At 35.7% G+C, this 14,986-nt stretch overlaps 1 protein-coding gene across 11 annotated transcripts in view; it reads left to right on the top strand.

Annotated features, from left to right (window-relative positions):
- Nucleotides 1-14,986, top strand: part of RBBP8 (RB binding protein 8, endonuclease) — a 109,445-nt gene that overhangs the window by 72,140 nt on the left and 22,319 nt on the right. For all 11 annotated transcript variants that reach the window (XM_039463839.2, XM_039463838.2, XM_074383691.1 and 8 more), the window contains 6 exons: nucleotides 1,627-1,739; nucleotides 3,415-4,309; nucleotides 4,391-4,517; nucleotides 7,058-7,146; nucleotides 8,632-8,746; nucleotides 12,771-12,911. In XM_039463839.2, the coding sequence (XP_039319773.2) occupies nucleotides 1,627-1,739; nucleotides 3,415-4,309; nucleotides 4,391-4,517; nucleotides 7,058-7,146; nucleotides 8,632-8,746; nucleotides 12,771-12,911 (1,480 nt within the window). The remainder of the gene's footprint in view (nucleotides 1-1,626; nucleotides 1,740-3,414; nucleotides 4,310-4,390; nucleotides 4,518-7,057; nucleotides 7,147-8,631; nucleotides 8,747-12,770; nucleotides 12,912-14,986) is intronic.

The raw sequence follows: 14,986 nt of genomic DNA, 5'->3' as shown, positions 1-14,986 counted from the left end.
AATTAATTTTATGTCTTTTTAGGTCAGTTCTAAGAGAATTAAGCAAGATAATTATTTTATCTAAGGATCTTGGGTAAAGGCCTAAAACAAAACTCATGTTGTTAGAAAGACCTGTTTCTGTTATCCAGCCCAGTAGTCTCAGAAATCTAGAATCTAGAATTCTTGGGATATGGGTTGAGTCAAAATTTAAGGGAGTAATTATGGCAAAGAGATATTGTCAACTTTCTTCCCTTCCCCATCTCTCATGCCCCATCCCTGCCCTCATTCCATCTAAGAGAAGACCTACACCTTTAGATTGATTTCAGAATTGTTGTTTTGTTTGTTTTATTTTTTAGAGATAGGGTCTCACTGTGTTGCCCAGGCTGGAGTGCAGTGGCTATTCACAGGGCACTATAGCCTCAAACTCCTGGTCTCAAGTGATCCTCCCTCCTCAGCCTCTCAAATAACTGGGACTACAGATGTATACTGTCATGCCCAGCTAATATTTTTTTTGTAGAGGTAGGGGTCTTACTATATTGCCCGTACTGGTCTCAAACACCTGGCCTCAAAAGATTCTCCTGCTTCAGCCTCTCGAAGTGTTTAGATTGCAGATGTGAGTAACCACACCCAGCTGTACTCTTACTAAATTGTCTTGCTATTGAATTTCTAAAAATTGAATTTGTTTTTCATTACATTTGGATTTTTTTTTTTGTCCTTACTAGTTTTAAATTCATTCTTAAATGATAGTGAGTAGTTTTTAACCTTTCAAGTTTGAATGTATTTTATAGTTTCTAATTCCCTTTTACCCATAAACTCGGCAAGTCATAGCTTAGACACCAAATAGATCAAGGGAGCTGAAATCTAACGACTTGCTGCTCAGCATGTGATCCATGGGCCAACAACATCTGCATCACTTTTGAAGTTTGTTAGAGATGCAGGATCTCAGACCTACTGAACTTGGCATTTTAACAAGATCTCCAGTTGACTTGTGTGCATGTTAAAGATTGAGAAACTGTTTTCTAAAAGATTATTTTAAATTTGTCTCCTATTAGTATGAATAATATCTCTATTCCCTTCTCTGCATCTTAATGTTATTTTTTAGAATTGGAGTTTTATATGCAAGTAGTAGAATATACATATGTAATATTGATGCTTTTCTCTTTAAACTTAAAGTGTGCTTCATATTTTTCATTGTGGTGAAATTAACATAAATTAATCATTTTGAAGTATACAATAACATTTAGTGCATTAACATTATTATGCAACTATCACTTGTATCCAGTTCCAGAGCATTTTGCATTAACATTATTATGCAACTATCACTTGTATGCAGTTCCAGAGCATTTTTATCACCTTCAAAGAAAACTTTATACCCATTAATCATGTATCCCCATTCTCCTCCCTTCATCCTCCCACCTCTCACTTGACATCCTCTGGCAACTACTTGTCTGCTTTCTATTCCCATAGATTTACCTATTCTGAATATTTCATGTAAGTGGAATCATACATTATGTGGCCTTTGTCTGGCTTCTTTTACTTAGTATATTTTTGAGATTTATCTACATTGCAACATATATCAGTACTTCATCCCTTTTAAGAAAGAACAAATTCCATTACGTTGGTATGCTTCATATTTTACTCTTGAAGGAAACTCAAGGTCCCATGAGTCCCCTTGGTGATGAGCTCTACCACTGTCTGGAAGGAGATCACAAGAAACAGCCTTTTGAGGAGTCTACAAGAAATACTGAAGATAGTTTAAGGTAATTAGGGGCATGTTGGTAAAAACTTACATGCTGTTGGTGAGATCCCATTACAATGAATTCCATATAATTAAACCATTTCTGTCCTTCAGCATATAGTTTGTTATTCTGTTATATAAATTTTTACTTTAAAAAATTTTCTCCCTAGTTTATGACCGATTGAGAGCTTTTTTGTGTTACAGTAGAAAGGTGGATATCATTTTTAGCTACTTTCCATGTTTCTGTCAAGTAGTACTTGTTCCCAGCCTGTCACTCTGTTCCTTTAAAGACCCAGTCATTCCTTCGGGGTTTATATTTCCAAAAGCTAGCTGTTGTACAAATGCATCTAGAAGCTTGGATGCGCTTCCAAGATGTGTTGCATCTCACTTTTACTAATTTCAGAATATCCGTTAACTAATAATACAGCTATTCCATATCAGTAGGGGATGGTTATAGGACCCCCTCCCATGTGGGCACCAAAATCTGAAAACGCTCAAGTCCTTACATAAAATGGCCATCATTATTGCATGTAACCCATGCACATCCTCCTGTATATTTTATGTAACTTCCAGATTATTTATAACACCTAATACAGTGCCAACATATTAGTCCATTTGCAAGATTCACCATAGTATTTGGTACATGGCAAACTCAAGTTTTGCCTTTTGGAATGCTGTGAAATTTTTTTTTTTTTTTACCCAAATTATTTTCTAACCGTATGGTTCAATCTATAGATGGCAGAACTCACAGATAAGGAAGGCCACCGTACCTGTATTTATGTAGCATTTTGCTTTTTAAAAGAGCTTTTGGTTTTTAGATATATATACATCACAGTTAATCTGTCATCTTAGTAACTCATAAAAGTAGATTTTGTTACCCCCATTTTTTGGTTTATCTTAAAGATGACAGAAATGCAATTCTTAAATGTCTTGTTTAAGGCCACATAGCTATTAAGTGGCAGAGCCAGAGATCTTAACCAGCCCACATCTTCAAACTTAAAGTTACTGCTCTTTCTACAGGGTTTTCTCTGCTAGAGACAGGGTGAGTCTTAATTTATGTTCAGTTCTGTAGTGTAAGAATTTTGTTTCTTGAAGTTACTCATGATAAAATGTCGAAACCAAAGTACTTAGGTTCTCAGTGGAATTTCTTCAAATACGATTTTTTTGTTGTTGAGACAGAGTCTCAGTCACCCAGGCTCAGCTCACTGCAACCTCTGCCTCCCAGGTTCAAGTGATTCTTATGGCTTAGCCACCCAAGTAGCTAGAATTACTGGTGTGCGCCACCACACCCAGCTAATTTTTGTATTTTTAGTAGAGATGGTGTTCATCATGTTAGCCAGGCTGGTCTCAAACTTCTGGCCTCAAGTGATCTGCACACCTTGGCCTCCCAAAGTTCTGGGATTACATGCATGAACCACTGAACCTGGCAAAAGACTTTTTTTTTTTTTTTTTTTTTTTTGTATGATGAAGTTATTTAAAGCACTTAGGAAAAGTTTTTAAAATGTGCATATTATGATATTAAGAAATTCTTCCTATGTCATGTTCCTCTGCTTTTCCTCTTCTCTTTCATCATCTAAATAAAGAGAAGCCAAAAGCTGTACCTTGTCTTAAATTTTGGTTAATCATTTACCTCTAATAGGTAGATAAGACCTTAGTATTCATTCTGTATTAAAGAGTTTTTATTACTTTTTATTTAGATTTTCAGATTCTACTTCAAAGACTCCTCCTCAAGAAGAATTGCCTACTCGAGTATCATCTCCTGTATTTGGAGCTATCTCTAGTATGAAAAGTAGTTTAGATTTGAATACAAGTTTGTCCCCTTCTCTTTTAGAAACTGGGGGAAAAAATCATGTGAAAACACTTCCTTTTAGCAACACTTGCATTTCTAGATTAGAAAAAAACAGATCAAAATCTGAAGATAGTGCCCTTTTCACCCATCATAGTCTTGGGTCTGAAGTAAACAAGATCATTAGCCAGTCATCTTCTAATAAACAGATACTTATAAATAAAAATGTAAGTGAATCCACAGGTGAACAGGATAGGACTGATCACTTTAAAGAGTCTAACACTGATAAACATTTGGAGCCCCTGAAATCACTGGGAGGCCGAACATCCAAAAGGAAGAAAAGTGAGGAAGAAAGTGAACGTGAAGTAAACTGCCCCCAAGCTTCTTTTGATAAAGAAAATGCTTTCCCTTTTCCAATGGATAATCAGTTTTCCGTGAATGGAGACTGTGTGATGGATAAACCTCTAGATCTGTCTGATCGATTTTCAGCTATTCAGCGTCAAGAGAAAAGCCAAGGAAGTGAGAACTCTAAAACCAGATTTAGGCAAGTGACTCTTTATGAGGCTTTGAAGCCTATTCCAAAGGGTTTTTCCTCAAGCCGTAAGGCCTCAGGTGGCAACTGCACATTGCCCAGAGATTCCCCAGATGAGCCCTGTTTACAGGAATGCGTCATCCTTCAGCCTTTGAGTAAATTCTCTCCAGACAATAAACCAACATTACAGATAAAAGAAGAAAATACTGTCTTCAAAATTCCTCTACGTCCACATGAAAGTTTGGAGACAGAGAATGTTTTAGATGACATGAAGGTTTGTGTTGAACGTTCAAGGATTTTGATTAAGATGGTTGCTTGTGATTTCATTTAGCACTAACAATTATTTCTGTTTTAGGGTGCTGGTTCTCATGAGCCAATAAAAATTAAGACCAGGTCAGTCCATGGAGGATGTGAACTTGCATCAGTTCTTCAGTTAAATCCATGTAGAATTGGTAAAATAAAATCTCTACAAAACAACCAAGGTGTGTACACCATAAACAGGATCTCCACTTTTTTAATGACTTCAAATTGAATGTCATTATTTACTTTTTTAAATAGATTGAATTTTTTTGGAAAAAAATCTTATTTCTTCCTGCATGTGTCTGTATTTACAAGATGATTCTCTCTGACTTCATTTTACCTATGATTTTTCTGTTCTTGTGCTTTTTGAAAAAATGAATTGAGATCTTTTGATACCTACTTTTATATATGATTTTGTAGATTTACTTACTTTATATAGTTATTTCTTGTGTGGATTTTTTTTTTTTTTAAGACAGAGTTTCACTCTTGTTACCCAGGCTGGAGTGCAGTGATGGGATCTCGGGCCACTGCAACCTCCGCCTTCTGGTTTCAAGCAATTCTCCTGCCTCAGCCTCCTGAGTAGCTGGGATTACAGGCCGCCACCTGTAATTTTTGTATTTCAGTACCCCACACCTGGCTTATTTTTGTATTTTAGTACAGACGGGCTTTCACCATGTTAGCAAGCTGGTCTTGAACTCCTGACCTCATGATCTGCCCACCTCAGCCTCCCATAGTGCTGGGATTACAGGCGTGTACTACTGCATCCAGCCCAATTTCTTGTTTTTTTTTTTGTTTTTTTTTTTTTTTTTTATTTTTATAAAAGCTTTAACAAATTTAAACTATACAGAATTTTTAAAAATAAAAATTAGAACGGTCATTATCTAAACTGTTTTTCACCCCATAGGACATTTGTCATTTTTCTTTGCATATACATGTATATCTGTAAATATATGCATGTATACATTTATACAGGTTTTTAAACTGCTTTAAAAACATTGTTTGCCCTAATACATATATATATATGCATCTTTTCATAATTTTGCTATATTTTATTAATATTATTATTATTTGAGACAGGGTCTCATGCTGTCACCCAGGCTGGAGTGCAGTAGCATAATCATGGCTCACTGCAGCCTTTATCTCCCAGGCTCAGGTGGATCCTCCCATCTCAGCCTCCTGGTTAGCTGGGACTATAAAGTGCGCACCACCACACCCAGCTAATTTTTTTTTTATTTTTTGAAGGGAGAGGGTTTCACTCTGTTGTGCAGGTTGCTCTCAAACTACTGGACTCAAGCGATCTGCCTGCCTTGTCTTCCTCAAGTGCTGGGATTACAGGCATGAACCACCCATGCCCAGCCTACTATTTTTAAAAAAAGAATTCTTTTTTTTTTTCAGCCACCAAACATTTCTATAATTCAAGTGCAGTATTTTTTCTTATATTCTTCATTGGGAAGTTATTCTTTTATTCTGGGTTTATTTTCCCTTTTTCCTGAAGCACAGTCATTAGTTGTTTTTCCAGAAAGTGTTTTAAAAAATGAAAATGTTTTTTAAAAAATGAAAACATTTTTCACTCATTCATAATTTTTTTTTAGCTTTTTAAATATTTTTTTCATGGTTGCCCTAGGGATTACAGTATACCTACTTAGCCTTAAACAATCTGCTTGGAGTTAATGTTGTACCACTTCATGTTCTATAACCACACTTCATGTGTTGCCGTGTATTATATCCACATACATTGAAAACCCCAACAAACAATGTTTTAGTTTTTAATTTAAAAAATTTTAATTGAAATATAAATCACATACCATAAAAATCACCCATTAAAATGTTCAGTTCAGTGGTTTTGGTATACCCACAGAGTTGTACAACCATCACTATAGTCTAGGCTTAGAACATTTTCATCACTTTCCTTCCCATATCCCCTCCACAGTCCTAGGCACCATGAATCTACTTTCTCTCTCTCTAGATTTGCCTATTCTGGAGTTTTCATATAAATTGAGTCATTTAATATATGCTCTTTTGTTACTTCTTTCACTTGGCATAATGTTTTCAGTTATCATCTGTGTTACAGCATATAACAATATTTTATTTCTTTTTATTAGTTAACATTTTTATTGTATAAGTATACCGTATTTTAGGCATTTATTAGTTGACATTTAAGTTGTTGTCACTTTTTGCTATTATGAATAATGCTGCTATGAACATACAGGTTTTTGTGTGGATGTATGTTTTCATTCTTCTTGGATTATATGTAGGAGTGGAATTGTGGGACCATATGCCAACTCTACATTTTGCCTTTTGAAAGACTGCCTATATTCCAAAGCAGCTACACTGTTTCACATTCTCAGCAGTATGTGGGGGTTCCAGTATCTCCACATCCTCACTAACACTTGTTATATCTTTTTGATTTTTGCCTTCTCATTGTGGTTTTGGTTTGTATTTCCTTGATGGCTAATGATGTTGAGCATCTTTTCATGTTTAGTGGCCATTTGTATATCTTCCTTGGACAACTGTCTTATTTAGATCCTTTGCCCATTTTTAATTGGGATATTTGTCTTTTTATTATTGAGCTGTGAGAGTTCTTTATACATCTTAGATATAAGTCCTTTACCAGACATATGATTTGCAAAAATTTTCTATTCTTTAAGTCCCATAATATTTTAAAGTGATGAGAATTTTTGAAATCAGTTTTTTAATTGCATATTCTTTCCCCTTACCTAAGACGTATCCTTTGAAAATATCCAGTGGAGTATAGATCCGGGAGCAGACCTTTCTCAGTATAAAATGGATGTTACTGTAATAGATACAAAGGTAAGTAAAAAAGTAAAACCAAAACTCATTTGACTCTTATTCTAATGAGTTGGTAGTCAGCCTCCTCCCCTGACTTACTCTATCACCTTAAGATAATCAGATACCTCTTAAAATCTACATTTATTAATGCAGAAAATTAAGAAATAAAAATGCTTATTCTTCTAACTTTATGGTATTTTTTAAAGGGTAATAATACTTTCTGAGTTTAAAGGCCTTTGTTGAAAAACATTAATATAGTTTTTAAAAGAATACAATGGCCAGGCGTGGTGGCTCACGGATATAATCCCAATGCTCTGGGAGTTTGAAGAGAGAGAATCACTTGAAGCCAGGAATTCAAGACCAGCCTGGGCAACATAGCAAGGACTTATCTCTACAGAAAATTTTTAAATTAGCTGGATGTGGTGGTGCATACCTGTAGTCCTAACTACTTGGGAGGCTGAGGTTGGGAGGATCCCTTGAATCCAGGAATTCGAGGCTGCAGTGAGCTGTGATCACACCACAGCACATCCAGCCTAGGCAACCAGAGCAAGACCTTGTCTCATAAATAAGAATAATGCAAAATGCTATATATCTTAAATAATTTTATTTTGCATTAAAATAATTCATCATGTCTTCATTAGCTTTAAAATCATGTACCATAAAATATATTTTTCAAGTTGACTATTTTTTAAAATACTGTATTTTTTTTAAATTAAAATTCATCGTGGAAATAGTTTTTTGCCTTGTATTTAGGTTCTGTATAGTTTCAGAAGTTCCTTTTCACTTGTCAGCATATAATAACAAAGTATTTAACATTCATTGAGTAATATATGCCTATCAAGAAATTAAATTTGCCAGGCGCAGTGGCTCAAGCCTGTAATCCCAGCACTTTGGGAGGGCGAGGCAGGTGAATCACGAGGTCAAGAGATCGAAACCATCCTGGTCAACATGGTGAAACCCCGTCTCTACTAAAAAAAATACAAAAAATTAGCTGGGCATGGTGGTGAGTGCCTGTAATCCCAGCTACTCGGGAGGCTGAGGCGGGAGAATTGCCTGAACCCAGGAGGCGGAGGTCGTGGTGAGCCGAGATGGTGCCATTGCACTCCAGCCTGGGTAACGAGAGCGAAACTCTGTCTCAAAAAAAAAAAAGAAATTAAATTTAATTTTTGAAATTATTCTCAGTGTACATTGATATTCATTACTATGAGGAAGATTGGAAAAGTAAGGCAGGAAAAGTTCAGGGTATTCAGTGGTAAATAATTCTCTCTTTCCTTAGCAGCAATCTTTCTTTTTCTGTGCTTGATTATATTGAACCTAAAATGTTTTATAAGCAGTAAAATCTAAATCCTTATCTTTTCATAAAGTATAAAAGTAAATATAACTTAATGCTTAAAAGTGGTAAAATATATGTTATCTATAGTTTACCAAAATGTTTTGTAAAAATTAAATATAAGGCCATAAAGGAATAATTGTTAAAATTTTTTTATTTTTAAAATATTTATTCAGGATGACAGTCAGTCAAAATTAGGAGGAGAGACAGTGGATACGGACTGTACGTTGGTTAGTGAAACCGTTCTTTTAAAAATGAAGAAGCAAGAGCAGAAGGGAGAAAAAAGTTCAAGTAAGATTTGTTTTTGTTTTTGTCTTTTATTTTAATAAAAACACTGAGTGAAGTTTGTAGTTGTACCCATTGCACTGATGAGCTCAGGTGACCTCTTCATCATAAACCAGGTTTTTTCCTACTCTGTTAATTTTGTGTTTCTCTTAGGAAAGCTCAGTTTCACTATGTCAGAAAAAAGATATATATTTAACCAAAATAATTTCATTTCAGAAAAGATTCATATGGCTTTCAGGGGTTTGCAAATGGCAACCAGCTACCAGTTATGTAAATAAAGTTCTATCAGAGCACAGCCTTAATCATTTCTTTATATATTGCCCATGTTTGCTTATTCCATACAGCTGTAGTTGAGTAGTTGGTGCAGAGACCTCATAGCCCCACAAGCCTGAAATATTTTCTGACCCTTTAAGAAAAAGTTTGCTGATCCCTGGTTTAGACAATTTTTAATAAATGGTGTAACAGGAAGTCTTGAGTCCTGTGTTAGAATTAACATTTTCTAAAGCAATTTGATGAGGAAAGAAAGGAGAATTCTACTGAGAGGTGTTAGTATAGATTTACAGATCAACATTCAGAATCATAGTGTATATGCTGACTTAATCTGCCATATTCCACCTCTCCTGATAAGGTAATTTGACCAAATTAGTGATCTACAGCCCTTTGCAGTAAGAAACTATTAATTCTTCACCTAAAGTCTTGATTTTTCCAGAAGAAATGAGAACAATAGGAGGATTTTGGTTAGCACTACCTTAGCAGCATTCCTAACTGTAGAGGCACATGACATGAGAACAGCTAGACTAGAAACAGTTGTTATTTATTACCCGTATGTATTCAAGGGCGAGGGTCTGCCACATGGGGAAGCAATACCAAAAGCAGAGACATTTCCCAGTGATCATCTGTTAGAAGCCAAGTACATTGAGGCTGGGTGTGCATTCCTTATCTTCTGGTGAATTTTCTGTAGACTACCTACTCAAAGCAAAAAATAAAGTAGTCTTGCCCTGGCTTTTTGAATCAGCTTATCTGTTGCTGCCTTAAATGCAGTAAATGAAAGAAAATTTTAGTAGTCTTTGCCTTAATTATTTGTTCTTTAATGATAAATAACAAACCATATGATGAAGCAGATGGTTGCCTAGGTAGAGAAGCCAATACCTATTAAAAGAAAAAACCCTCACTGTCATTTATTGTCATTTTATGGTTTGTATGACACTATATAACTTGTCTTAAGAGGATACTTTGCTTTTAAAATTATTTTGTTCCTGGTACCAGCCTCTGATCATGTTTTTCTCACTTTTGTAGAAAAGAGAAAATCTAAAGTAGGACCACTTAGGCTTTAAATCTATTCAGAAGACAATAGTTTCTCAAATTCATTTGAAGCAAGTATCATGTGAAAGACAAATTAGCACTTGGACTAATGAGGGGAAGTTATGATAGAGATAATTTAGGCTAATAAAGTCCTATATATACTATTGCTACATAATGAATGAATCACTCGAATAACTCAGAGGATTCAAACAGCATCAGTTTCTTATCTTCATAGTGTCTGTGGCTCAGGAATTCGGGAAAGCCTTGGCTGATCAGTTCTGTTTCAGGGTCTCATGCAATTGTAGGCAGATGGTGGCTGGAACTGAAACAGCAAAGGGCTGGGCAGCTGGAAAGTGGCTTGGCATCTCCTCTTTCATTCTCAGGGCTTACTCATATAGGCTCCTTTGAGCTTCCTTTTCACATGGAGGCTAAGTTCCCAGAGTCAGCACCCCAAGAGAACAAAACAGAAGTAGGTGGCATTTTTATGATCTCAGAGGTAACATAGTGTCACAAAGGTCTGCACAGGCATAAAGCAAAATGAACAGGCCTTCAGTGACACTCAGTGGGAGGAGTGTTGACATCATGTTGTAAGAACAGCACATGAAATAAGAGACATTAGTGAGGTCATATTTGAAAAAAAAAAATTAACCCATAAGGTGAAACTTTTCCAACATTTAGAATTGGTTTAAAATGAAATATACCAGCCGGGTACAGTGGCTCATGCCTGTAATCCTAGCACTTTAGGAGGCCGAGGTGGTTGGATCACCTGAGGTCAGGAGTTCAAGACCAGCCTGGCCATCATGGTGAAACCCAATCTTTAAAAAAATAAAAAATAAAATGAAATATACCAATAAAAATTTCATATTACTGCCAGTATTTCAGTTCAGAAAATTTTCATGCGCCTACTCTGTGTTAGACTTACTAGGTGCTCTGATAGAAAGATCAGCAAGGATATATTCTCCGTCTTCAGGTATTTCTCAATCACGAATCAAACAACATGTCGTTTTACAAACATGGAATGCTCTGAGGATGCCTAGCACAGTGCCTGGTGCATAGAAGTTGTATTTTATTTACAAATCTGACGTTCAGCATGCAGCATAAATGTTTAATCATTAATACATATCAAGCAAAAATTCTGTAATAGAAAGTATTTTAGGAACTAAAGATAATGAATAAACAGAACAAAAGTACTTACCTCAGGGAACTGACATTCTAATGAGAGAAATAAGCAATTATATATATGATAGATGATGGTAAGTGCAGGAGAAAGGTAAAGCAAGGTAAGAATGAGAGAGTGCTACAGGTTGGGAAAGGTAATAATTATACAGAATAATCTCAGCAGACCTCTTTTCTGTCATATTTGTTAGCCAACTGGATTTAAACTCTGGTGTTTTTAAAATGTGATTATATAATGGGAAATGTAGTTAGATCTATGATGATGAATTTATCACTCTCCATTTCAAATATGGCATTGAATTTTTTCTAGTAATACTAAACTACCAGATGCTAATGATGATGAAAGAAAATATTTTTTTTGCTACATCATTGCAAAACTAAGCTTGAGAGGCCAGGCACGGTGACTCACACCTATTATCCCAGCACTTTGGGAAGCCAAGGCAGGCGGGTCATTTGAGGTCAGGAGTTTGAGACCAGCCTGGCCAACATGGTGGAACCTCATCTCTACTAAAAATACAAAAATTAGCTGGGCATGGCGGCGGGCACCTGTAATCCCAGCTACTCCAGAGGCTGCACAGAGGATTTCTTGAACCTGGGAGGCGGAGGTTGCAGTGAGCCAGTATCATATCACTGCATTCCAGTCCAGGTGACAGAGCATGACTCTGTCTCAAAAAAAAAAAAAAAAAAGACATGAGTAAAGGACATGTAAAGCCATAACATAAAGCCTTTGTAAACTCCCGGAGTTGGGAGTTTATTCTTACCTCATGCACAAATTACAAAAATTAAACCTTATTATAAGAATCATGATTTAAGAAGTGTCTTTTTAAATACTTCATTACATACATTACAGTTTGTTACTCAGAGTAACTGAATTAATACTCAGCATTACGGCTTACAACTAACATTCCTAGAATCGTGTTTAGCATGTGTCCACAAACACTTCACTACATGCATTACATCTATACACAAAAAGATTACTTTTTGCAGCTAGGCCTGCAACCCTCATTGTAATAATCATGGTTTAAAGAAATGCCTTTAAACACTTCATTACATACATTATAGTTTGTTACTCCCTTACATTCACTAAATTTAACACTCTTAACAAGGCAGCTTACAACCAACATTCTTAGAATTATCCTTTACATATGTGTCTACAAGCATTTCACTACCAATATTACATCTATTCACTGTTACATCTATTATAAGAGTATTAAAGAATACTGTCTTCAGAGTAAGGCCTGTAATTCCACATTTTTTTTCTTTTTTTAAAAGAATTTTAAATTATTAAACTTTTATTTTAGGTTTGTGGGTACATGGAAAGACTTGTTACATAGATAAACATGTGTTATGGGAATTTGTTTTATATATTATGACATCACACAAGTATTAAGCTCAGTACCCAATATATAATCCACATTTTAACAACCATGGTTTAAGAAGTGTCTTTAAGGACTGCATTCCATTATTGTGTGGCAGTTAATGCAGTTTCATGTTGGTCTACATAGGAAGCAAAAGCTTGCTTGTTGCCCTAAGCCAATGCTCTTTTACATAGATGAAGAAAGAAAAATGAATGATAGCTTCGAAGATCTGTTTGATCAGACAACACATGAAGAATATGAATCCTGTTTGGCAGATAGTTTCTCCCAAGCAGCAGAAGAGGAGGAAATGTCTGCTACCACAAAGAAACCACACAGTAAGATTATTTTCTCTATAATTATGGCTTCTCAGTTGCAGAATTCAGTTAAGTTATCAAGCTAATTAACAAAAGCTTGATGACATATCAACAATTAAAGTTTTATCTTTCGCATATAAATTTTTTTCAGTTTTTTTAAAATTTTGAGATAATTTCACATTAATAAGAGTTCCAGAAAATTGTTTGGCATTCTCATGTACCTTTGACTCAACCTCTCCTTATGTTAGCATGTTATATAGCAGGCGTCCCCAAACTACGGCCCACGGGCCGCATGCGGCCCCGTGAGGCCATTTATCCGGCCCCCCGCCGCACTTCAGGAAGGGGCACCTCTTTCATTGGTGGTCAGTGAGAGGAGCACAGTATGTGGTGGCCCTCCAACGGTCTGAGGGACAGTGAACTGGCCCCCTGTGTAAAAAGTTTGGGGACGCTTGCTATATAGCTATAGAATATTAGAACTAAGAAATTAATCTTAGTTTGGTATTAGAAATTTCTTCCTAAATATACATGAAGTTGATAAAAAAAATTTTGAGAAACTTCTGTTAATTATTAAATTAATTGTAATAGCGGTAGAAAGAAAAAATTTTGTAGAACATTCAGATCTCACCAGGCACAGTGATTCATAGCTGTAATCCCAGCACTTTAGGAGGCCAAGGCAGACGGATTGCTTGAGCTCAAGAGTTCAAGACCAGCCTGAGCAATATGACAAAACCTTATTTCTACAAAAATTAGTTCAGCGTGGTGACACATACCAGTGGGCCCAGCTACTTGTGGGGCTGGGGCGGGAGGATCACTTGAACACCCAGGAGGTGTGGCTGCTTGAGCGAACCACCCACTGTACTCCAGCCTGGGCAACAGAGACCCTGTCTCAAAAAATAAAAATTAAAAAATTCATAAAAGATAAATTCAGATCTATTTTCTGCTGTGAATGCTTCATCTTACCAGACAAAATACCTAATATAACTATGTGTATTAGTCTTAAAATCTCTCGCATTAGAAGCAGTAATTTTGTAATGTAGGATAGCAATCAGAAAAAGAATACTCTATCTAACTGAAAAGCTAAGTGGATAATCTGGATTGAAAATAGTAATTTTTGCTAACTCTCTTCTCATTGTGATTAAATTGGTCTGAAATTTTAATCTGGTGCAAAGATTGTTTTATGCTAGTTTAAGTGAACATACCTTCTGCTCTGGCACAATCTTGATTATGCTCATGTTTCCATTAGGTTTTTAAAACAACAGCCCTTAACTCAAAAGTGAATAAGACCCAAACCAAAGATAGAGGACAGTAGGCTTTTCCTTGCTTAGTCCATGGCAAGAACTCCATTGAGTAAATATTTTAAGAAAAATTACAGCTGTTCAGTATACTTTTTCCCCCAAGAAGGACCTTTTCGCAAATAGATTTCACTTCAAAGAAAAAGAATATTTTCTTGCAAAGATGTACTTAATAATTTTTGTTCCTTGTTTTAAGTTACATTTGACATTGACTATCCCAGAATTTCTTCTCAATTAGCTTTTCTGACAGTGCCGCACTGTTCTTTTTATTGATCGCAACTTCTATTTCCTAGAATATCCCCAAGACTCTTTCTCCCTCGCATCTTGTTTTCTCTCACAGCTTTTATTAGCTCCACCTCTGAAAATAATTCCAAATCTACATCTTTAGTTTTGACTGATGAATCTCAGTCTTGCATTTCTGAGTACTGTGAGATACTTTTGTGTCTCTGCAGCTTAAATGTAATATGTCTAGGCCAATTTCCATTACTTCCTGACAAATAATTTTCAAACTTTTTAATTTTTCCTAGTCACCCAGGCATATAATTTAGGATTTATTGTATATTTATTTTCTCAACCCAGAGAAAATAAAGCACATGTACTACCTTACATGTGCTTTCTCACATAAGCCTTAACCTGTCTACCTGCTTAATGTTTAACTCTCTGCTTGCTTAATGTCTGTTTTCCTCACTGTAATATAAACCCCATGAAGACAGGAGACCTCATCTCTCTTGTTATACATTCTATGTCCAGAACTTAGCACAATGCTCAGTAAATTTTTATTCTTTGAGTAAATGCTAGCAGTTA

This window comes from Saimiri boliviensis, chromosome 13 (genome assembly GCF_048565385.1).
Source record: "Saimiri boliviensis isolate mSaiBol1 chromosome 13, mSaiBol1.pri, whole genome shotgun sequence".
In the NCBI taxonomy this organism is placed as follows: Eukaryota; Metazoa; Chordata; class Mammalia; order Primates; family Cebidae; genus Saimiri; species Saimiri boliviensis.
The sequence above is the reverse complement of the archived record's forward strand: the minus strand, read 5'-3'. Positions and strand labels throughout refer to the sequence as shown.